The sequence below is a fragment of the Polypterus senegalus genome, chromosome 6 (genome assembly GCF_016835505.1).
Source record: "Polypterus senegalus isolate Bchr_013 chromosome 6, ASM1683550v1, whole genome shotgun sequence".
NCBI lineage: Eukaryota > Metazoa > Chordata > Cladistia > Polypteriformes > Polypteridae > Polypterus > Polypterus senegalus.
Genome location: NC_053159.1, coordinates 118738593 through 118764130, shown reverse-complemented (window position 1 = coordinate 118764130; position 25538 = coordinate 118738593). Strand labels below are relative to the sequence as shown.

At 38.0% G+C, this 25538-nt stretch overlaps 1 protein-coding gene across 4 annotated transcripts in view; it reads left to right on the top strand.

Moving 5' to 3' along the window:
- LOC120531493 (elastin-like) overlaps positions 1 to 25538 on the top strand; it is a 77365-nt gene that overhangs the window by 33205 nt on the left and 18622 nt on the right. For all 4 annotated transcript variants that reach the window (XM_039756955.1, XM_039756954.1, XM_039756953.1 and 1 more), the window contains exons 6-20: positions 642 to 785; positions 2542 to 2652; positions 5459 to 5512; positions 9500 to 9562; positions 10244 to 10294; positions 11877 to 11945; positions 12793 to 12822; positions 13241 to 13306; positions 17177 to 17215; positions 17366 to 17416; positions 18133 to 18207; positions 19159 to 19314; positions 20202 to 20237; positions 20871 to 21134; positions 21841 to 21870. In XM_039756955.1, coding sequence (XP_039612889.1) covers positions 642 to 785; positions 2542 to 2652; positions 5459 to 5512; positions 9500 to 9562; positions 10244 to 10294; positions 11877 to 11945; positions 12793 to 12822; positions 13241 to 13306; positions 17177 to 17215; positions 17366 to 17416; positions 18133 to 18207; positions 19159 to 19314; positions 20202 to 20237; positions 20871 to 21134; positions 21841 to 21870 — 1239 coding nt within the window. The remainder of the gene's footprint in view (positions 1 to 641; positions 786 to 2541; positions 2653 to 5458; positions 5513 to 9499; positions 9563 to 10243; positions 10295 to 11876; positions 11946 to 12792; positions 12823 to 13240; positions 13307 to 17176; positions 17216 to 17365; positions 17417 to 18132; positions 18208 to 19158; positions 19315 to 20201; positions 20238 to 20870; positions 21135 to 21840; positions 21871 to 25538) is intronic.

Genomic DNA, 25538 nt, shown 5'->3' with positions numbered 1-25538 from the left:
CTAGTTACAGAACTCAACATACATTCAACATGAAGAAGATAATGGCTTGTGAAATGGATGGAATCATCCAACAAAGCAATGAAAAGAATATTCTGTGTTTTCGTCATATGCGAGGCCAATAGATGACTTCTGCTGCTTGTTATTATTGTTCAAAAAATTCTAAATACATCATCTGAGACAAGCAACTTGAAGACAAATATCTCCATTTCACATGTAAACAGATGTGTGACTCATAATGAAACTGATGTCATTGTAATCTATTTCAAAATGTGTCTTACTTTCTAACTGGTCTTAATATGGAAGGCTGTCTAAATGACCTCAGTATGGATTGCTTTACAAATGGGCCCTTACAACATGGTTTTAATTTCAAAATGAGAATTTCCTCATTCTGTTTTAGCTTAAAATTAAACACAGTGCAAAACATACAAGTATTTACATGGGGTATTGTAAGACAAGCACATTTAATTGCATATTAAAGTCAGTTTCAAGTGAGCCACAATAACATAAGTTTTAAATTTATACTTAGAATTAACCTTTTCAAAGAGGGCCAAACATGGTAGTTTTAGATGGATATCCATGAGGCTAACCTTTGGAAGATGTCTAATAATAATAATCCTAATAATTATAAATTTATTTTACAGTAATTCCTGGTGGAGTTGGTGGAGTTGGTGGAGTTGGCGGAGTTGGCGGAGTTGGTGGAGTTGGCGGAGTTGGTGGAGTTGGCGGAGTTGGTGGAGTTGGTGGAATAGCTGGTACTGGAGGTTTATACAAGCCAGGCAAAACAGGTACAGATTCATTTGTTGACTTCAATGATTCCTGTTGTCATTTCCCTGTCATGCCCTTGTGCCACGGCAGGATATTTTTGCTCATTGATTCAAGCTTTCCAAAACATTTTAAATAGCATGATTGCTGCACAGGTCTGCTTTCTCTGACCCGTTAGTCAGTTAGTGTTGCTGAATCAATAAATATCCTTTATATTTGATATTTGATTTGTGACCAGATCAAATGTACTAAGCCATAGCTTACAAAATAAAAGAATTTTATTCCAGATTTAATTCTGATGCTTTAATGAATTTTAATGCAGACTATTAAACAAATGGATAACAAGAAAAACAAAAGAATATTTTATTTAAGGTTAAAATTTAGTTTTTAAATATTGGATGTTTTTTTCTTAGTCTGATTCCATTTTTTATAAAATTGAACACCGTTTATGGTCATTTGTAAATGAAGTCCATGCTCCTATCCTTCTCCACGAAACTCTCTGTCACTTTCTTGTAAAACTCCTCCTTATTTTCCTTTAAAAGTCTTAATCTTACATTTTGCCAGTCAGTTGGAATAAAAAAAATAAAAATAAATGAACTACTGCAGTGCACTTGACTTTCTGATATTGCTTACTTATTGGCGCCCAGAGCCAATAGAAGAACGGCAGCAACAAGCACATGTTGGGCTCACATCCGCCCCCTTCAGTGTGGCACATTACTGTCTGCCTCACCTTTGCCTTTTCACTGTGGTTTTATGTCCGATCAGCAAGACTAGATATTTCACACACATTCATTAAAGATATTAGCCAGACTGTGGAAAGTCAGGTTGTATAATAAATGTGTCTGCAAACATTTTATTGGCGACACACTGAGAGACAGCAACAGGCACACGCCAATTGCATGCATCAACCCCATGTGTGAGGGACAGCGCAGTCCGAGGTGAGGTAAGGTTCGTCATTTCTCCCTAGTATATGAACAGGAAATGCACAAATTCAGTGAATTTGACTCTAAAAATAATCACAATTATTGGAATCATACAGAAAACAAATTTATAGCACAGGCCAGTAGACAAATTGATATTATGCTATCATTATTGGTTTTTTTCCTTTCATGAAGAGCCTCACCTGTTTCCACTGACCACATGTTCCAGTACAGAAGTGCAGTCCAGGTGCCAGAGAAGTGCTGGATTTCCACTAAGTACTGGTCCAACTGGCCCTGCACAGAAACTCTGAGACTCTTTTCTTCTTCTCGCATGCTACATTTGCTTTTTCTGTACTATAATTAAAGCTTTCTTATATGTTACTTTCTCGCTTTCTACCCGCAAGCATCTGTGCAAAACTCACCATCGTCAATCACATGTGCTTACTGCTTCAACCCGACGAACCAAATGTGCTCAACAAACAAGCAATGGTCCTTTATGGAAGTTGTGCCAGGTGATTACAGTAAGCCCAAGGTATAAGATCACCAAATAGTGAACAGCGTAACGTAACTGAACACTCAGGGTGACCTATTAACAACTCCTCTGCATGACTGAACCGGATTGAATTAAAATGCGATTGCTGTTTTTTTAGTTTTTACTCAATTTTCGTTCTCATTTTAGTTCATTCACATATCAGTAATTTTTATTTTTATTTAGTTTTAGTTTCTCTGCTTGTCTTAATTTCAGTTCTCATTGTTGCAAAATGAAAAACAACATTTTTAGTTCTAGGTCTCGTTTTTGTTATGAAAATATCACTGGTTAGGAACTAATGTTTGTTTACACTGACGCTTGCAATTTTAGGTTTTGGCCAGGGAATTGGTGGACTCTATCCAGGAGGTGTTGGCACAGGGATTGGTGGCACTGGGATCGGTGGTACTGGAGCACTCGGTGGACTTAAACCCCCTAAAGTGGGTAAGAAGCTTTAAATATCATGAGGTGTCACAGTCTGTGAAGTGGCTGGGTTGTGAGCTGCAGCAAATAAACTAATATGAGAACTAGAATCCCAGTATCTCTAATAAGAAGTTTATTGACTGTCATTGTACTCTTTTGGAAAGGCAACTCAGTTTTAGTCCTGGAGGGTCACAGTGCTGGCAGACTGAAACTAAGTTCTTAAATCAGCTGTTGTTCCCTGTTTTTACTGAATTTCTACAAGAATTACTGTAACTTCCCCTTGACTAATGTAACTGCTTTTCAGATGGATTTAAATTCCTCTGGAATTTATGTTCTGTTTTCTCCAAGAAATTTGGACAAGACCACAGTTTAATACATTTTATTTTATCTGTTTTAAATAATTGCCTATTTCGTAAGTACACTGATTTAAATTAAGTTGTATCTGACAATGGCAGAAAAAGCTATTCTACTAGTCACAGCAGTCCTGCAAAGCATCAGCAAATTCATTTTAGGCATGTCAATGCTTTCTCATTGTAAATTATTTACTTTAAAACATTGTGGCAGTAGGGGGCACTAGTGCTCCCTTGAACCCTCAGGTACAACTCCAGACACCAGGTTAAAGTCCAAGACTCTTTATTTTCTTTTCCCACAGTGCACCAAGCACCTTCCACACTACTCATATACAAAACAACAATAAACCAAATCCTCCTCGCCCAGACACTTTGCCACCCTACCTCCCAGCTCAGCTCAGTGTCTGGACTGAGGCACCGTCTTTTTATAGCCCCTGACCCGGAGGTGTTCCTGTCCCAACAGTCCGCAGTTCCTTATTCCTTCCGGGTCAGGGCAAACAGTCCTTTTCTTCAACCCGGGAGCACGTCGTTCCTTCCTGTCACATGACCGTGACGTACTCCCGGGTTATAGGGCACACAAGAGCCCATGAGCCCCCCTACAGCGACTCCTGGTGGTCCCCAAGGTATCCAGCAGGGCTGTGTAAAAACACTACATAGTCCATAAGGCCCTGCTGGAACTCGGGGCAAGATCCTGCTGTCGGGAGAGCTCCTCCTGGCGGCCTGGAGGTGCGGACCGGCATGGGAAGCTGGCAGTCCTACACAACATATAAAAGTAAAGCAGTAGGTGAATGAAATTTGCAGATGAAATGGCAAGTTATCTGCATATCGAAAGACTGCACAACACAACAAAGCGCATGTCTGTTATTTTCACTGCACATTATAAATGTAAAATGTTACATGTAGGAAGTAAGAACGTTAGATATGAATAAACAATGAGAGGTTTGAAATTTGAATGGACCTCTTATGAGAAGGACTTTGGAGTTGTAGTGGACTCATCACTTTCAACATCCAGACACTGTAAAGACTAATGATAAGTTGTGTAGTACAATGCGTAGAATACAAGACAAAGGAGGTTATGCGCAAGTTTTACAGAACACTAGTAAATCCTCACTTGAAGTACTTCCTGTACTAGGATTTACAACAAAAACAAAGCAGTAGTACCGAATGTACAGAGAAGAGTTAAACATTTGTATTTCAAGCAAAAATAATAAGAGGTGATTTAATTGTTTAAAATCATGGAGGGAATTAGTGTGGTGGATTCCAGCTGTTACTTTAAAACAAATTCTTCAACAAGTACATAGGGACACAGCTGGAAACTTCTAAGAGTAGACTTCATTCAAATATTATAAATGTTTTCTTCACACAAATAACCATATGCGCATAAAGTAAATTACTAAGTAGTGTGGTGGAGAGTGGTACCTTAGGGACCTTCAAAACCCTAATTTTGGAGATATGACTTGAACAGGATTGGCGAGCCTAATATTCCCAAATGGCCCTAAACCACCATTCTGTTCTAATGTTTTACAAAGAAAGCAGGCAAACTTGCCAAGGATGCTAGTCCATTTCAAAATACACTTGTATACACATATACATTCTTTCATAGACATCCACTTTATATATGCCAATAAAATGAAAAAGGGTATCACAAATGGGAAATATCTGCAGAAAACATATGTGAGCATAGGAGAAATGTGCAGAGGATCAATAAGATCTTTTGAGCCATGATGCAACAATAATACAGTAACTATTGTGCTGCCATGCCATTCATTTAAAAAACACACCCAGTTTACACAAGCAAACCTGCCACATTAGGCTCGTGACCCACCCAATCACCTTGTATTAGATTAAGTGGATGAAGTCCCTTCCACAGTGAATGTCATCATTAGGTGTTTTATAAATTTGTCATATTTGTTTTTTTCATACATGTGGTGCCCTGACAGGTGCCATGACTTACTCAAGGTCAAACAGTGAGTAAGTGGTAGTAATGGGACTTGAAACGTTATGGTTTACAGTCCTCCTCTTCAGACATAAAATCAAAAATGGTGTTTTTCTAAGGTCACATCTGTTTCCTTATTTCAAGCTTCTTGACCTTGTACCTAATTAACACCATAGAATGCTAGTTAGACAAAAGAGGACAGCATAAACATATTCACCCTTGTTCTGAATTTTCTTATTACAGCCTGGACCACAAGAAGGTGTAATCACTTTCTGCAGATGCAGCCACTGAATAAATTATTTTTCCTTTCTGTCCAATCTGCAAAAACATGTAAAGCTAATCGACTGGTTGGCTTACATCATGATTTTATCACAGAAACATGGGATTAAAGAGCAACAAAAAATAGAACTTTAATAAACGGATAAAAGATGTACCCCTACTTTCAGAAACTTGCCATAAGTTTTACTCCTCTGCATGTATCTTGAGAGCAGGCATTGAACTTGAAAGCTTTCACTAAATACATGTCATTTTTCTTTTACAGGGCAAGTACCTGGTGTTGGTGTAGGAACAGGAGGACAGCCTGGCGTGTCCCCAGGTGCTGTAATTAAACCAATCTTTTATGTGAAAAGGACATAGTGGGCTGTAAATCAGTTGTGTTTAGCTCTTGGAAGGTTATAATAACTTTTAGCTTTCTTTGTAGCTGAGTCTGCCTTTTACTTCCATGTTACAGAAAATATCTCCTTTCATTACTGCTCTGGCATATGTATTTCAAACTAATTTATCTATACCCATCTATTAAACCATTTACTCAACCTATTTAGCTAAATTTTAAGGTTGTGGTGAGTTAGACTCAATCTCATCTATCAGGCACAAGGCAAGAAACAGCAAAGCATGTTCAATGCAATGCATGTTCTGTACACACCTTAATTTCCTAACATAAGGCCAGCTTAGAATTTCCAATCAAACTAATATGTACATTTTGTCATATATATAGTACCAATCTCTAGTTCCTGTGTAGATAACAGTTGTGCTTGAAAGTTTGTGAACCCTTTAGAAGTTTCTATATTTCTGCATAAATATGACCTAAAACATCATCAGATTTTCACTCAAGTCCTAAAAGTAGATAAAGAGGAACCAGTTAAACAAATGAGACATAAATATTATATTTGGTCATTTATTCATTGAGGAAAATGATCGAATATTACATATTTGTGAGTGGCAAAAGTATGTGAACCTCTAGGATTAGCAATTAGTTTGAAGGTGAAATTAGAGTCAAGTGTTTTCAATCAATGGGATGACAATCAGGTGTGAGTGGGCACCCTGTGCTATTTAAAGAACAGGGATCTATCAAAGTCTGCTCTTCACAACACATGTTTGTGGAAGTGTATCATGGCACGAACAAAGGAGATTTCTGAGGACCTCAGAAAAAGAGTTGTTGATGCTCATCAGGCTGGAAAAGGTTACAAAACCATCTCTAAAGAGTTTGGACTCCACCAATCAATCCACAGTCAGACAGATTGTGTACAAATGGAGGAAATTCAAGACCATTGTTACCCTCCCCAGGAGTGGTCGACCAACAAAGATCACTCCAAGAGCAAGGCGTGTAATAGTCGGTGAGGTCACAAAGGACCCCAGGGTAACTTCTAAGCAACTGAAGGCCTCTCTCACATTGGCTAATGTTCATGTTCATGAGTCCACCATCAGGAGAACACTGAACAGCAATGGTGTGCATGGAAGGGTTGCAAGGAGAAAGCCACTGCTCTCCAAAAAAAAACATTGCTGCTCGTCTGCAGTTTGCTAAAGATCACGTGGACAAACCAGAAGGCTATTGGAAGAATGTTTTGTGGACGGATGAGACCAAAATAGGACTTTTTGGTTTAAATGAAAAGCATTATGTTTGGAGAAAGGAAAACACTGCATTCAAGCATAAGAACCTTATCCCATCTGTGAAACATGGTGGTGGTAGTATCATGGTTTGGACCTGTTTTGCTGCATCTGGGCCAGGACAGCTTGCCTTCATTGATGGAACAATGAATTCTGAATTATATGAGAGAATTCTAAAGGAAAATGTCAGGACAACTGTCCATGAACTGAATCTCAAGAGAAGGTGGGTCATGCAGCAAGACAACGACCCTAAGCACACAAGTCAATCTACCAAAGAATGGTTAAAGAAGAATAAAGTTAATGTTTTGGAATGGCCAAGTCAAAGTCCTGACCTTAATCGAATCGAAATGTTGTAGAAGGACCTGAAGTGAGCAGTTAATGTGAGGAAAACCACCAACATCCCAGAGTTGAAGCTGTTCTGTACGTAGGAATGGGCTGAAATTCCTCCAAGCCGATGTGCAGGAATGATCAAAAGTTAGCGGAAACGTTTAGTTGCAGTTATTGCTGCAAAGGGGGGGTCATACCAGATACTGAAAGCAAAGGTTCACATACTTTTGCCACTCACAAATATGTAATATTCCATCATTTTCCTTAATAAAAAAATGACCAAGTATAATATTTTTGTCTCATCTACTTTTAGGACTTGAGTGAAAATCTGATGATGTTTTAAGTCATATTTATGCAAAAATATAGAAAATTCTAAAGGGTTCACAAACTTTCAAGCAGAACTGCACGTCTTACACATGTCATAGCTTGTTTCTGGTCCCAAAGAGGCACCATGTTAAACATATCTGGTTGCAGTCTACATTATGTGGAGGAATAGTGCAGTTGTGTTTAATTACTTCAGCAAAGTCTACTGTAATTTGAGAGTTGTCAATGCAAAAGAATTGACTCCAAAATACTTAAACATAAGATTAAAAGAGCTTGCTCGTTGAGTGAATTATATAGGTAGAAGAGTGCAGCAGAAGGTAACATTAATTTTTCACCATGCTCTGAACTCATTTTTTGGATTTTTATCCAAATTTAAAATATTTTTGGTTGTGTTTACCGATTGCTACAAAATGATCTAATGAGTGGAGTGTCCTGTCTTTTATACTGTGATGGACTGCCATGCATTCTTTGCTGTTTCATCTCATTGTGGCTTATTAGTTGAAAAGATGGCTTTAGAAAAACACTGGATGTGTGTGTGTTTGTAACAACTCAGACTTATCTGTTTAAAGTAAGCTCATTTACAGGAAAGATTTTATTCCCTGCTGCTGTGAACTAGAGAGTTCCTAAGCCCCAAAATGACACAAAAAGCTTACTTGAGAAGATAAAACACTCAAATCTTAGGTAGTCCATAAAGTACAAACATATAGAATCTTTATAATTCAAGATTTATTTTTTTTTATATGCTCTGGGGCTCATAAATAAGCTCTGAGGAGCATAAAGGCAAAATGAGTTGCTTGAAAGAACAAGGCAATCCAGAGGCAAACAAGTCCCATTATATAAATCTAAAGCATGGCCAAAAGACAGAGCACTGGGGTCAAAAATCCAGAAAAATCCATAGTCAAAACATAAGTAATTAAATACCAGATAACTCACCAACACCACTGCATTCAACAAACTGCAAGGGACAGTTTTCCACATCCCTTATAGAGTTGAATGCAGACCCCTAATGTTGACGGGCAGGTGGCTGCACCAGTTGGGAAACTACCCAAAAAACATATGGTACATAGAAAACAATACATAGACTTATAGAACCCAAATGATCAAAAATGTTAACATGAACAAAACGAGGCATACGTGACAAATTTGAACTCGAGCCAGGTAACATCTACACGACAGTGGCATCCCATCCAGGACTGTTTCCTGCATTCTGCCAGTTGCTTCCATTATAGGCTCTGCTTCTCCTGATTTTCTGATTTGGATTAAGCAGAGTGGAAAATGTTCTGTTTTGTAGAATTTGAGTTGCTAACTTTTTGTCTACAAATTGCATGTCTGCTATAGTGTATTTGCATACACTGTGAATGGTAGAAAATGAGAGAAAGAAAAGAAGGGGAGATTACTTGACTCTGTACATTAGGTGCCAAAAGAAGGATTGAAGAATTGTATGCCTTCTCTGATTGACAAATAGAAATCCCAAATTGCCTAAAACATTTTGAAAACGTTAACAGGACTAGACCCCTTGGGCACACCACAAAAATAATGTTCAAACTGCAAGCATCCTAATTTCAAGATAGTACTACAGGGAAGGGCTAGGCAGCATATAATTAATTTACTAATTATTCCTTGAAAGTCATATTCAGATAGGCTCCAGAAGTTAACTCACTTTAGTCTTGTGCAAAAGAGGCTATTCGGGAACCTAATTCTGATCTTCAAGATTCTCAAAGGTATTAGTAAAGTGGATCCAACAAAATTATTAGCGAATAATTAGCCATTCACATAATCGAGAACATGAGTGGAAATTAATGGGAAGTGCATTTAAGACTGAATCCAGAAAGCACTTCTCTACACAAAGAGTTTTGGGAATTTGGAAGAAATTACCAAATCATGTGCTTGAAGCAGAGATCATAACACTTTCATCTGGAATAAGATATTGGGGCAATTTAGCTATTAGTAAACCACATACAGTAAGCTTGGTGAACTGAATGGTGTTCTGCTCACTTGTAAGATTTCTTATACTCTTATTCTGTCCATTATATTGTTTCTACCCCAGGATCTGTAATTCCACAGACAGGAGTCAGACCAGGAGTTGGGGCCAAACCAGGAAAAATACCAGGTAGGATGATCTCAGTATTTCTTTGAATGCCTGTCATCATTGAGTAGAGCATGAGAAGGTATTGCAGTTTGTGTAACTGTCCACAAAGGCATATTACAGTATTCCCATATTGTGAAGCAGTGTAATAATTAATGTAATTAATCATTTAGAAAGGGAAACCACCTATTCTTTTTTACAAGTCTCTTGGTGTGACAGTATCTCCCTTCCATCAGTTGTGACTTCAATAAGGAATGCAATATTTTGAGTCTGCATGAGTTCCTATACAATATGATATTGAAATTTCACATCTTAAATTGAATTTTTCAGGTCAAATTATGCATTATTGTCTCCCCTCTTTAACCAATAATGTAATTGTTTGAATAGTGGGGAAGGACATCTTTCCTTTGGTGCTTGTTTATGAAGTTGCTGAGAAGTCTCTTTTTCAGCATTCTTACTGAGGGTAAGGGAGATGTTTTGGGGCTGGCAACATTCCTTCTTAGTGAGTAGTAAAGTGGCAGAAGAATGTTTTAAACCAGCTTATTGTTCAGCTACAGGAGAAAAGAATATCCATCTTTATTTTCTTGTCCAAGGTATTCTTACATTATGGCAACGGAATGATATTTTATCATTAGCTGTATTGCTCAGAAGGCTATCTGGTTCTGTATTTTGTATAATGTTATTTCTACTTTTTTCCTGACACAGGTGTTGGCATCCCTGGCCTCTATCCTGGAGGCATCATTCCTGGGGGCCCAGGTAGGGATACTTTACAAAGCAATCTTACTTTTTTAGTCTTTTAAAAGTCCCTTTTTTCATGTAACACTATCACACGTCATGATTTTTCCAGAGATTTTTAGTAGCAGACTTCATTTACATAATCCTCGTCTGTCAAAGTGTGCTCCCATGACCATCACCTCTATAGTTTGACATTCCAGGCAACTCAGTCCAACCAGTCTGTCATAGTTAAGTCGTAGGGTGGGCTCTGTGTGTTGGTGCTCATCTGAGCACAGTGCATTTAATGCAGCTATGAGGAATAAGGAATGCAGGTGTTCCGGGCATCTCTTACAAAAGAAAAGTCATCAGTATAATGTCACTTGATATATATACCATTGTTTTAGATTAGAAAAAAGATGAAAAAAGCCAGGGCTGCAGCTGAATTCGCCACACCTCTAAAGCCTTTGTACAGTACTGGCATTAACAAACAGCTCATCAATGGCTGTCAGAAAGGTACAGATTCATAATACTTTGGAAGGTCATGTAATTTGCAATCTCCTACAATTTCTAATTATGCAATCTGGCATCCTTTGGTGAAAACTTCAGCAACTGTAGTCGTCAAGTTTATCACTCCCTCCAAATTTAAGTCAAGTATTTTGCCACCTAAAGAGTGAAGATTTTCTTTGTTTTAAAGGGTCACTGTCACATCTCCACTGTTAAAAGGTACAGACAACAACAACAACAACATTTATTTATATAGCACATTTTCATACAAACAGTAGCTCAAAGTGCTTTACATATTAAAGAATAGAAAAATGAATGACACAATTATAAAACAAAATAAATCAACATTAACATCGAATAAGAGTAAGGTTCAATGGCCAGGGGGGACAGAAAAAACAAAAAAAACTCCAGACGGCTGGAGAAAAAATAAAATCTGTAGGGATTCCAGACCATGAGACCGCCCAGTCCCCTCTGGGCATTCTACCTAACATAAATGAAACAGTCCTCTTTGGATTTAGGGTTCTCACAGAAGGGCTTGATGAAGATGGTCACGTAGAATTCTGCCTTTTAATCCAACCATCATTGTTGGAGCATCATGAAGCTTTAAGTAGGTGGAGGTGGCGCAGGCCACCACCACAAAGAAACCGGAAAAAGAAACAGAAAAGAGAGTAGGGGTCAGTAGCGATTTTAGAGCCACCATGAATAGTTATTTTGAGGAAATTGAACATATAGAGTATCAGGATTAAGTTAAATTAAGATTAAAATGAAGTTATAAAAAGGCCATGTTAAAGTAATGTGTTTTCAGCAGTGTTTTAAAGTGCTCTACTGTATCAGCCTGGCGAATTCCTATTGGCAGGCTATTCCAGATTTTAGGTGCATAGCAGCAGAAGGCCGCCTCACCACTTCTTTTAAGTTTTGTTCTTGGAATTCTAAGGAGACACTCATTTGAAGATCTAAGGCTACGATTTGGAATATAAGGTGTCAGACATTCCGATATATAAGATGGGGCGAGATTATTTAAGGCTTTATAAACCATAAGCAGAATTTTAAAGTCAATCCTGAATGACACATATCTTTCTCCTCTACATCACAGATATTACTACTTATATTTTTAATATAGGTGTTGCACATCAAGGAACTGGAGTTGTACCTGGGGTTCCTACTGGAACTGGAGTCAAGCCTAAACCAGGTAATCTAAAGTCATCTTGCACTAGAGCCATTAGTGCTAGAGCCTAAGTTGGAGCACAGATGTAGTGCCACAACTATGACAAAAGTTTACACAATATAGCAGAACAGAGGCATGGATTCTATAGGAATGGTTGAAATGGAGCATAGTGTGGGGCATAGCAGTAGTTTCAGAGATGCAGCTCAACATAGGAAGAAATTTTAATATTGAACAGCAGGATCAGTGCCAGAACTAGGCCATAGAAATAGTAAGAGTTCACAGAGTTAGCATGCATGTGAAAGTTACAGTATGGTATAATGTTTAAAGAATGTCTGAGCCAAAACACAGCATATACAGGAAACAGCTGTGTTAAAGCAACTGCAGCTTTTCTAGGGCACAACAGCATAATTTTAAGCATGCATGCAAGATAAGAATGACAAAACCAGTAAACAGTGTCAGGTGAAATGGAAGAGCATTTAGAGGCATGCCAAGTTAGGGCACTAATAGGAGTGACAGAGCTATGACAGAGTGATAAAGGGACATTATACTTGTGGAAGGGTTAACAAGCAAGTATTTGCAGAACTTGTAGAGTTGAGGTATGGTATCTGAAGATGTGGAGATGGAGTAACGCATTACTAGTCGTGACAGACTTGAATGAGCACGTGGTGAGCAAGAACTGCAGATGGACAGCACAGCATTGACCTAGGGGACAGTTGCTCGGGTATCACATCTGTATGAGTGCCAGAGGATGATGTCATGTTACTTATATCAGAGTCTGATTACATATGAACTGTAACGTTTGTTATGTTAAAATGTAAATCCTGTTTGAATTGTAATAATTTTAAAATAATGTGTTTGTATCTGTTGATAGGTGCTGGAGGTCCATATTCAGTGTTTGGTGGTACGTATTGAAATTAAAAAAGACTTCATGTAAGCTAATTATCATGTACCACCTTAATTAATTACTATATACCTCTTAAAATAATAAATGCAGCTCCCTGGGACCCCCTGCTTTCAGTCTGCTCCAAGCATTTCAACATAATTCACTGTGTGCCTCTCCTTGATTTGTAAAATAAACATGTTTAAAGAAAAATACTTAGATGCCTGTGTTTTAGTAAGGTAAGCATTCAGAGGTACACCTTCAGTAAAAGGAGTTGCTGGATGCTCACGCTCATTAAAATAAACACTAAGCACTACCCAAGATTGTGTGTTCAAAGGTTATGAATGCAAAACACTTGCCAGGCTCTGTGCATGACTTGCAGATTTTAAGGAAGCTGCTGTAACTTTCCAAACTCATATTCTCATTTCGATATCTACAGGATTTGGAGGTGGACAGCTGCCAGGAGTTCCCTTTGGGTACCCCATCAAAGCGCCCAAGCAACAAGGTATGGCACACTCTGTTGGTCATGCCACATTGTTTTAGTAACACATTGTCAACTTGGAGCAGACAAGAATTAAGTGTTTGAGGTTGGAGATGATCAGAGTCAAAATGAGATTTTACAGTTGTCAGCCAATTTGAGACGGAATCAGAACAGCAAGTGCAGGGGCAATGGAAAGAATGGCTTGCATCTGAGAAAAGAAAGGTGAAATCAGAAGTTAAAATGGTAGGGCTAGAGATAGTATGAGCATTCAAGCAGCATAGTTGTGATAGGAAGAGTAGATCTAGACCCTGTGGCACATGCAACTATAATCTTACTGTACTATAGTGAGTTTCTGGATGTTTCTCGATTTAAGATAGAATGGAGTCAATGGGAAGTTCTAAGGTGGAAACCTGTTGTGAGTCTGAGCAAAAGTTCAGCTTAGCATTGAAAATAATCAGAAATCAGTTCAGCTTCAGAAGAATGGAATATGTTATGTGGTCTTTTTACAGGAGGAACAATAGCGCACTACCGGGATTCAGGGATGACAGTCTGAAGGGAATGCCCTTATCTGTGAATAGAGCTGTATAAAGCAGCTGTCCATAATTAACAGGATTAAGCACCCCTTTTAGTCTAAATGACTCAAAAAGGACCACCAGAACTCTATATAATTTGAATTGAATTTTACCAAACATGTGGTCTCAAAATTAGGGCAACCTGAATCCTTTTTGAGGGAAATTAGACTGTAATACTTGCAAACTCTCTCTGGATCTATAGAGCAGGAGCTGGGATGACTATTGACAACACTTAATGTAAGGTTTAATGTGTCTCAATGTAATAATGTAAGGTTTTCTGCACTTTGTATGTGAGCCTATCACACGTTTCAGTGAATGTTGGTTATTCATATGACATACTTTATGATAGATAACTACAGATAATATCTGGTAGACATGACTTCTCATCAAAAAGGGCATAGAGTCTTACATCAATGTCATGCTTTTAATTCTAATTTTATTTTTATACCTCAGTTTACAGACCCTACCAGGCTCAATATGGAATCAGGGACTACGGTTATGTTTTCCGGCCACAGGTCATGTATGGTGCGTCAGTGTCCATAAGTATTAAAAGAATTAGGGTTCCCCACTATTATGTGAGAAGGGCTTGACAGCCCTATATGCATATGCAAGAGTTACATCTTACCACCATACCAAAGGAAATGCTCACTCACTGTGTTTGCTTAGTCTTAGAAAGCTTGATAGACATCACATCCATTGCTTTGCCAGTTACAAGGAAACAAAGCAAACAAGGATTGGTGTGTTGCCAGCAGGCTATAGAATTTTGGGACAAGTTGCCATCTCACACTTCCCTTTACATTAATTCTCACTGTACCTATTTTGCTATTATTTTTTATCTGGAGCAGGAATCTGAAAAGGCAGTCTGGCTGCAGATTAATGACAAAAATGAAAAATGATGAAACTTGCACTACTAGATACAATTTCTGTATTCATGAGCATTATTGGTGGTGCATTTCTGTTTTCAGAGTAAATTTTGATTTCTCCTAGTTGACTTTAATGCTATATTTTCTTTTTTTTTATAAAAGAGTTTGTCCATAATCGCTGCTTGATTATGCATGTTGTATGCTGATTTGTATGTGAGTGGACCTTGAGATGTAGTGGCACACCATTAAGGTTTGTCCGTGTATTCCACCTGATGTTGCTGGGATTGGCACAGTACCCCAGTGAGCATGTAGTGCCAAAATTGGTTTAAAAACAATGCAAGAATGACAAGATATGTAATAAAATGGCAAATTATTGAACAAAAGGAAGCATGGGTTGGGCCAAAGACCAACAGATCTTGCCACACTGCAAAACAAAGACAGGAGTGCCACTTTTATTTATTAGATAGATGTATTTTTCTAGCTTGTCCTGATGAGAGGCCTTTAACACAAACAGCCAGTGAGGCCTTCTAATTAGTGTCTGAGTATCATCTTCATGGTGGCCCATTCCTACACCAGGAGGTGATGGAATAATGAATATCAAGTTTTGTCTACCTAAACTAAGATCATTCAGTTATTAAGTAAGAGTTTAAATGAAATAATCCTTCATAGGTATCTGTCCCATTTTTCTGCAACCTGTTTGTAACTGTAGTAGTGGGTGGCATTACTAATATGCTTTGGCTTTAGGGAAGGTAGAGAATTATTCTGGAATTCTGTTGAAAAATCTTTAAAAACTCAAAAGGTGTTTAAAATGTAAGCAGAACCAAATTAAACATACCAATATAAGCAGGAGATGTCAACTTTTGGCCCTGATGGGAGTCCCATTGCCTAACAGTTAATTATTCAAACTCCAATTACTTCATCAACCACCAATACTCCTCTGATTTTAGCTCATGGCCATAACAGTTCACATTTCCACTAACTACATCATTTTTGTTAAACTCAGTTCATAATTCTATTAACCATTCAGTATCAATAAGGATTACTCATATTTTTATTGACCTTACTGTACTTCTTAGTTCACGTTTCTCCTAAACCCTGGTACTCCTATCAAACCCAGTTTATATTTTTATTGACGAGTTATATTATATATTTTTTCTAACCACTGATCATCCATACTCTTTTGACCACAGTTTCTTATTCCCAAGTTTTTATTTTCCAAAGGTGAACCTTTGAATCAATTTTATATTTTCACTGACAACTGTGACATCAGTTACCCCAGTTCACATTTCCAGTTACCAGTAAAACAGTGGAAAAATTCTGCACACCACAGAAGCTCCATTGACCTGACTGCATATTTGTATTCACCACTTGTATGTACCCCATGACCCTATTTCTCTGTCCCCTCACCATTGATACACTTCTGACTCCAGGTAACTCACTGGTGTTTCAATGATCCAGATTTTTTTTTTACATTTTCACTGATTAATGGGGCTCCAACTGCTCCATTTCATATTTTTCACTTTTGAGTGGTGTCCGATTACATTGGTCCATTGATGGTTATATACAGATATCCCAATGACCTCACTGTGTTTTTCCAGTGTCAACATTATCTGACCACCATGCTTTTGGTGTTCCCGGTTCTTATTTTCATTGATCATTAATGCTCTTTTGATGATGTTCAGATTTCTAATGACCAGAGATGCTTCATTAACTCCAGATCACGTTTGAAGTTACAACAACTAGACATCTTTTCCCAGTTCAGATTTCCACTACTCTGTTTGTACTCCTTTGACCACCTGGCTCCACCACTGAATACCTGTGCTCTGCTGTCCACATACCATTTTATCTTTGACCACTGTAGTACATAAATCCAAGTCCAAACATCGCTCAATAATTTCAATGAACATTTCCACTCACTATTGAAGTTCAATGAACAGTAGTCCAATTGTGACTCACCATACCTAATTCCATTTGCCAATGTATGTAGAGGATATAGCATAAGCACACCAGAGCAGATTCTCAAAAGTCAAAGGTTGCTTTACTGACAAGCAGAGGACTCTGGGAGTGCCACCAAGCAGCAACTTAGCAAGTTGTTGGCAGGTGATTGTGAAATGACCTAAGTTCTCAGCTCTCACATACCCCTTTACATTAACTGATTTATCAGTGCATGGATGTAGTATGCACTGATAAAGATATAGTTGTAGATGTAGTTACTAACAGTATGCCAACTCATCGTATATGGGATTGTTTTCACCAAAATGTGGATATGTTCAGGTGAGGACATATTGTGAGTTTCTTTATTTGAATGGATGGTTCCAGCAGACCCCCGTGACCCTGTTGTTAGGATATAGCGGGTTGGATAATGGATGGATGGATGGGTTCCAAAGATTCTGTCAATCAAATGAAAATTTGAGAAAAGTGCTTCTGGATGCTTACAAATGCACCTTTACTTCCTACAGGAGTCTTCGGTGGCCCATATGGTGGACAATACCCATTTGGTAAGCAGGAGGGGGCCTTGATGGGGGAGAGCTTTGTGTGAAGGGGGTGTAAACTTAGAAATAGTCTGGGAAGTTCTGTTTGCCTCTGTTTGTTACTTTCCTAAAAGTAAAGCTTTCTGCGATGTTACTTTGAATTTTTGTTTTGTGCAGGTTATGGTGGGCTTGGAGCTGGAGGAAAACCTGGGTATCCCACTGCTACAGGTGGGAAGAATATTTTTATTTTACTCTATTAAAATTAATTTAGGTACATATGGAGAAACACAGGGATGAAATGCAGCTCTTCAGTCACATCATTAAGAATTGTCACAAACTTTAGACTTCTCTGATCTTTCTTTTAACTTTACTGTTTCATGCTGATTGAAGTTAGAATGCCACTTTATTTTCCTTTCTCTTTTTTCTTCTGGAGGAAGTGTGGCCTTGTAACTAGGCTTTTAGGCTGTGCAGTGCTTGTTCAGTCCTATTCAGTAATTCAGTCTGTGACTTGCAAAAGCTCCAGCTGTTTTAAAAAAATGTAAATATTTGTACTGTAATGAGAATAGGAACCAGCTAATGACTAGACTGAAGCTGCCCCAACCAGAGCATGAAAATGAAAATGAGCTTTCAGTCTCCATGTTCACTAACAGTGGAAAACAGGAGATCAGCTATGAGTTTAGCTCATATTGAAAGATGCTATAAACTTTGTTTTGTATGCCCACTTTTTTGCTTAAGCTAATGTTTATATGCTTATCTTGCAATGCGATATCACCTTTAATTTTTTTCAATAGAGCTCTATGATCCCTCTGAAACATGTTTTGTAACCTTATTGAATATCTAGAAAGTATCATTATCCCTTTGTCAGTAGTAACAGCAAATACATATATACTGTATTACTGGTGTTGCGCTGCCACCTGCTGGTCTAATGTATTGTTGGTTTGTAGGTGTTGGACTTCAAGCAGCTGCTGCAGCTGCGGCAGCAGCGCAAGCTAAAGCAGCAGCAAAAGCTGCTAAATATGGTGAGCAGTGCATGTGTTTTACTATTTCTTGTCTCTTTATATATCATGGTGCAAAATTGGAATGCTTGGAGTACTTGTGACATAATCAGTCTAAAATAGTATGCACCAAGACAATAAAGGGGTTAGCACTGCTGCCTGTTAACACATAGTTTAATAGGGTTAAAGGATTATTATTTTCACATGAACAGAGTACAGTGAAATTCTCACCTGCACATGATGATCAACATGCATAACGTTGCACACTCCACCCTTATAATTACTATATCTGCCTTACCTCACAACTTCCATCTTACTTTCCCTAAACTAGTAACTTCTGTCTTCCTTACCTGAAGACAATAAGGTTTGAGGATATTATGTTATTATGCTTGTGCAGAGAGTGATAACATAGTATTGTGTCTTAGAAAAACAAACTGTATTATTAAAGCCCTCACACATTCTGCACAGTTACATTTCTTACTCCCCATGCTGAATAATGATAGAGGTTCATTAGCACTCTCAACAATATGAACACAGACAGTTTTTGTCCACAGCTCATTAAGTTACTATACAGCCACTCATGCTGACAAGTACTTGATTGTCTGTTGTACAATATACTTTATATTTTGAAGATGTCCATGTTAGGTTAATGAGCAGTTTCAAACTTTCCCATTGTGAAATTATGATGTACCCTGTCAGTTGGGATCCTATATAAGTTGGTTCCTGTGTTATGGCAATTCTGCCAAAATAAAGGAAGAGTATTAACGGAAGGTCACCTCAGAGCTCTACTGAAGACAGTCTATGTTTACAAAAACAGACATTTGTTGCTTCCTCTTGTGTCCTTGCTGCTGTCCAATTGCCTGACTGATGCAGTGTCTCTGAGTGGCGAGCTCCCTACTTAATACCAAAACAAAGAAAAATTAGATGTATTATAGTAATTTCCAGATAATATTTCCACATTTTCATCATTTTCAGGTCTCTACCCTGGTGCCGGGGGCATTCCTGGTACCTTTCCTGGCACTGGAGGCATTCCTGGCACTGGAGGTATTCCTGGCACCTTTCCTGGCACTGGAGGCATTCCTGGCATCATCCCTGGAACTGGAGGTGTCCCTGGTGTTTATCCTGGACAAGGTATTCAAATAATTAAGATACACAGTAAGAAACACTACAAAAGCAGAGACAGAAAATGTGAAATTCTATGGGGCTCTGAAGTCAAGACAAGAACCAACCCTGGATGGGACACATGTCTCTTGCAGAGGGCACTTAACCAGATTTGCAAAGACAAAAGATATTGACCAGACTGAAAGCTAAACACAATCCCTAGGTGCTGTGAAACAACAGAGACTGTGATTTTGTTGACCAAGGGATGCTTGGTACAATAGACATTAATGCCTTTGGTTGGAAATATAATACAATTACTGGAAACATCAATAAGGGATTCTGCAAAATCTTCACGTTAGAGTTCTCTTTTTAAGGCTGTCTTGTCTTGTAAATGAGAAGGTAAATACAATTGGGGATACAAGAACTTAGTTTGTAGCATCCTTAATTAACAATATGTCAAGAGTGTTATTGATATTTGTTGGTCAGGCTGTTTATTAGGAGAAGTTTGTCAGGGATTTCTTTAGGTCTGAACATCTTAAGAATGACATGTCAGACCAGCTTTTGTCTCCCAATTTATATCCTGCTCTTTTCTGTAATGCAAACTTGAATGAAGTGATTCACTTAAACTGCTTGAATAGCTAAATCCAAACAATAAAGCATTATAAAAAATGTCTTTTCTGCTTAGGGAAAATTTTCATCCCTATTTCTTTTGGAATTATTATCTAGATAAACACACCAGTATAATGAAATTTTAAATTATTAGAAAATATTTTTTAGCAGATAAGGCAATATGTGACATCCTGGCTGACTTGTTTGTTTAATTTGACTCAAAGGGACTTCACATAAGATACCATAGTCCAGAGTGTTCCAAGTGTTGATTTGAGCTAAAATCATTTCGTTTTTTTTTTTTTTCTCAGGAATTCCTCAGATTGGTGCCAAGCCTCCTAAATATGGTATGAAACCCTTATTCCTTTGTTTTCTGAGAATACACAAATCATTAATATATACACTATATACAGTATAATGAACCTTATTTATACCACATGACTATATATGTGTGTGTATATATATATATATATATATTCCAGGGATGTTTGAAAACTTTCCATACTTTTATATTTCTGTTGGAAATGGTGAAGGCAAGAGAAGTAGTAATTGGGCATTAAAATGTTGGTATGACAATGGAAAAATTGCATTGCAAACGAAGGTGGCTATATAAAAAAGTGATGGAATTTGCTCTTTAAGTTCTTAATAAATAGAATTAAAAAAAAGGCAGAAACTTTTTCTCTCGTATAAATATATATATATATATATTATTTTGTATATCTTTAGAACACGGATAGGTTAATATCTTATTCACTGAGTCAAAAGGAATCTTCCATTTCTAAACTGAGAAGCATTAGATTAATAAGATATTTAACTACAGTATTTGACTAGAGTATGCCTTAGAGTGAAGGTGTAGGGAGCAGCTGCTATTTGTGTGAGTGTACAAAATGGTAGGAATGTTTGGACAGGTCAAGTAACGTTTATATTATCGATTCAAAAATTATAAACTTAATGTAGAACGTGACTTTTGATTCCTACAGGAGCTGGCCTAATCCCTGGAGCAGGAACAGGTGTTGTGCCAGGAGCGGGCATTGGAACAGGAACAGGTGTTCCTGGAAAAGGAACTGTACCAGGAGCAGGTTTACTTCCCGTGACAGGAATTCTACCAGGAACTGGTGTACTTCCCGGGACAGGAGTTGTGCCAGGAGCAGGTGTTCCTGGAAAAGGAATTGTGCCTGGAGCAGGTGTACTTCCTGGGACAGGAGTTGTGCCAGGACAAGGCACTCCTGTGGTAACAGGAGCAGGTGGGAAAACAGCTGTGCCTTCTACTTGAAAAACTACTTTAAATATTTTCATCATTAGAGAATATTTTTCCACAATTGTAAACCTGTTTAAGACAAAAGCCTTTATTTAATATTACGCCATTTGTAACCCTGCAAGAGTTTACAAATACAGAACAATAACACAATTTTAGTTATATATTTTGCAGTTATAGAAAGGACAGATGACTTGATCAGGGTCAAACTGTGAGTTTAAAGTCTAATATATCAGCCACTGGGTTATACTTTTCTGTCCAACAGAAGAAATGCCTTCTGTGTTAAGAACACTCCGACAAACCCCAAGACTGGTTTTAAAATACTTGGTGAGTATCTCAGTCTAGATTTGAACACCATGCCAGTCTAGTTTAGATTCTAAATTAATGAAGACTCTGATGTACTCCATGAGAGTCTTAAAATATATTTCCGGCATGCTTAAAATCATCACTTTGTTATACACAGGATCCCAATATGAAACACTGAGTCATCCTCTCTGGATTGCAACACCACACTCACAAACCAGTTTAGCATGCCTTATCTGAACTCTAGACAGAGATAAAATAATATGCCATTCTAATGGTGTAGTTTCTTTATATTCTGTAGAGTAGAATGGCCACCTCTTTTTTTCTACATGTAAATTATGTGTGACTTTGGTTCTAAAGTAGACGGTCTTCTCCTTTGTTTGTCTCCCCAGGAACCCCAACTGGAGTGGGCCAGGTCCCAGGTACTGAATGTTTCTTACTTTTACTTTTTAATGGGTTCTATGGGTCCTTGTTAGTCTTGAGCATAAAATTCAATCTGCATTCACTAGGAAATTGGAAAAAAGACTTAGAGGGGCATTTCATTTTTTTTGATAATGTTACAAGTAAACTTTGTCATTTTTCATCAACTAAGAATTCTGTTTCTAACTAACCAGGCCTGCTGGGTAGTGTTAAACATGCAGTCGTTTGTCTCAGTTTCCTATGTATGTGGGGTTTAGTTGTATCTTCGTAACACAATGCATTTCATTTCCTTTTTTATTTTGTTTGCTAGAATATCATGATAACTAAATAGGAGGCACTCACATGAAAATGAGAGTTTCATTACACTTGCAACATTAAGGGTCTTTATCTGCTTCCTAATATGTTGATGTGTTTAAGCAGCATTTCAAAGAGAGAACTGAAAAGCACCAAAGTTTACAAAAAATGTTGTTGAAAACATGAATTACTTTAGCAAACTGTTGTCTAAAAGCTGTAAATATACATGAACAGTCACTGAGCCTCATTTTTATATGAGTGTGAAATGTAGATACAAAACTGCATTCAAGATGCAGCTACAAAGGATAATAAGCACTGTGCATTTTATTAGCAGAGACACAGAAATACAGTAAGAAATAAATGCACTTTCATAGACATATACTGTGCAATTTACATGTACAGCATTAGCAATGGTCATATACCAGAAAAGTATTAGCAGCCTTGTGCACAAAGTTACCTTGATACAGTATGTATGCATGCATGTTTATTCTTAGAAACACACACACAAATGGTAAATTCGACATACAATATTTGCACATGCATGTATTCAGACTACTGCATATTGGTCTGGATTTTTCTTTCTCTTTATGTATGTGTATCATATTGTATATGTTTGCATTTAAGAAATTTTAATTATTTTCATGTTTATTATTTGTGCACAGCCAGTATATACACATTTTGCTGTACAGAAGTAATTCATTAAATATATATAAAGCATAGAGTTATACATACAGCTACAGTACACAGGGCTGTCTTGGTCATGTTATTTGTACACTCTGTTAAAAATGTAGTGTTTGATCTGTGAACATATAACCAGCAATTTCAGATGAAAAAGAACCTGTAAAACATGCATGATGAAGCAAAACTGCTACTGTGATAAATTAATCACATTTACACTATATTGTTTGAGCTAAATCAGCATCTAAGGGAAAACACAGTTAAAGAAATATTTTAAAAAGCTGTACTGATCGATATGGTAATGTATACCCAGTAATGGAAAACAAATGCTGGAGTAAAACATACATAAAGAAGCTAAACTCCCATGTTAATTAACGAAATGCATTTACACTGTAATTTCTGATGTAGCTCAGATTGATACTCTGCAGCGTAAAAGCTCCAATGATCCTTCTCACAGTGTAGTACAGATTAAGATTAGTCCCGTGCTGTAGTATTTGTTCACTGTCGAATGAGACTGTATACACTAAACATGTTCTCATCTGGGGGTGGCGCAGTGGTAGCGCTGCTGCCTCGCAGTTAGGAGACTCGGGTTCGCTTCCCGGGTCCTCCCTGCGTGGAGTTTGCATGTTTTACCTGTGTCTGCATGAGTTTCCTCCCACAATCCAAAGACATGCAAGTTAGGTGGATTGGCGATTCTAAATTGGCCTGGGTGTGTTTGTGTGTGTGTCCTGCGGTGGGTTGGCACCCTGCCCAGGATTGGTTCCTACCTTGTGCCCTGTGTTGGCTGCGATTGGCTCCAGCAGACCCCTGTGATCCTGTGTTTGGATTCAGTGGGTTGGAAAATGGGTGGATGGATGTTCTCATCTTGTCAGCATGGGTTTCTCCTCTGGGTGTTTCGTTTTTCTTCCCACATTGCAAAGACTAAGTTGAGGGGTAAATCTAAATAGGCAGAGGAGAGGATATATGTTTAGGAGGATTACATTTAGGATTTGTTCTTGCCTTTGTACTTAAATATCTATAGGCCCCTCACAACCCTGTATTGGGTTAAGTAGATGCAAATAATGAGCAGTTTAAACTGCAATGAATAAAATGTCAATTTCACTTTGAAAAAGACACAAACAAAATGGGCCTTTTTATTTGTATGCTTACACACAGTCTTTTAATGTATACCACATATGAAACAACAGTCACACAAACCAAAGGGATCAACAAATAAAATATTAAAAAGGAAGTTTCACTGTTATCACTAAAATAAAAGTGTTTGGAGCCTAAGTTCTGAAGGTGATTAGTGTGGGTATGATTTAGATTATTGGTCTAAAATCAGCTTTTCTGAGTCATAACCTGTAGGACTGGCCCCATCACACTGTAAATGCATTCATTGCTTCCTGTAAAAGAGCTTTTTTTAATTGCTCAGTCACAGAATATTTAACATCACTCTGTGATAGATGCTGGAATTGCTCTGATTCCACATCAAGACATTAAACCAGGGGTCCTCAGTCACAGTCCTGGAGGGCCGCAGTGGCAGCAGGTTTTTGTTCTAATCTGGTGGCTTAATTAGAAAGCAATTCTTGCCAATAATTTAATTTCGTGGCTTGTTAGTGCTTTAACACTGCCATGTTATGTAATTCTCATATCGTAGATTTTCATCCCCTTTCTAAGGATGTTATCCAAATGAATTGAAGCCTAAAATTAATGAGTAATTCTCAGTCCTTCACTTTTTTCTCTTCACTTTCCTTCTAAGTATTTAATTAAACCCAATAGTGCATAATAAATGCACACAGGTGTAAATGGTAACAAGATAGATAGGGAAATGCCGGTCTCTTTTGTCAGTTGCATGTTATTGCTAATTAGGAGCAATTAAAAGCCAAGAATATGGTTGTTTAAGACTAAAATAAGCAATAAGGGTTCAAAATATTAAGCAATTGGGTTGGAGCAAAAACCTGCAGCCACTGCGGCCCTCCAGGACCGTAATTGAGGACCCCTGCATTAAACCATCAATTGGTTACATTCATTGATAATATTTCCATTAAGGGCGGCATGGTGGCGCAGTGGGTAGCGTTGCTGCCTCGCAGTTAGGAGACCCGGGTTTGCTTCCCGGTTCCTCCCTGCGTGGAGTTTCCAGGTTCCCCGTGTCTGTGTGGGTGCCCTCCGAGTACTCCAGTTTCCTCCCACAGTCCAAAGACATGCAGTTTAGGTGCATTGACAATTCTAAATTGTCCCTAGTGTGTGGTTGGTGTGTGTGTGTGTGTGCGCCCTGTGTTGGCTGAGATTGGCTCCAGCAGACCCCCATGACCCTGTAGTAGGATATAGCGGGTTGGATAATGGATGGATGGATGGCATTTCCATTAAGCACCCATTTACTGCACCTCCACAGATGCCCAGTGGTCTGTCTTTGACTATTTTGCTATGTTGTCTTGATTTGTGCATTGAATCAAAAAGGTTCAAATGGGTCATCACTTAAGAGGATTTGATCTTGTCATAAAGTTTTTCCTTTCAGCATCTTAATATAAGAGGAGGGCTTTTTCACTTTCTTCTGAAAGTTTTTTTTCCCATTGTTGGTTATATGCCTGAGCTCTAACTCACACTGGTCATCAACCGCAATCCTGAATCAGTTTACAATGATATAACAAAATAAAGGTGGATGATGTTGGTTATTTGTTCACACTACAAACAGTGAAACTTGAGAGACTATAAAAGT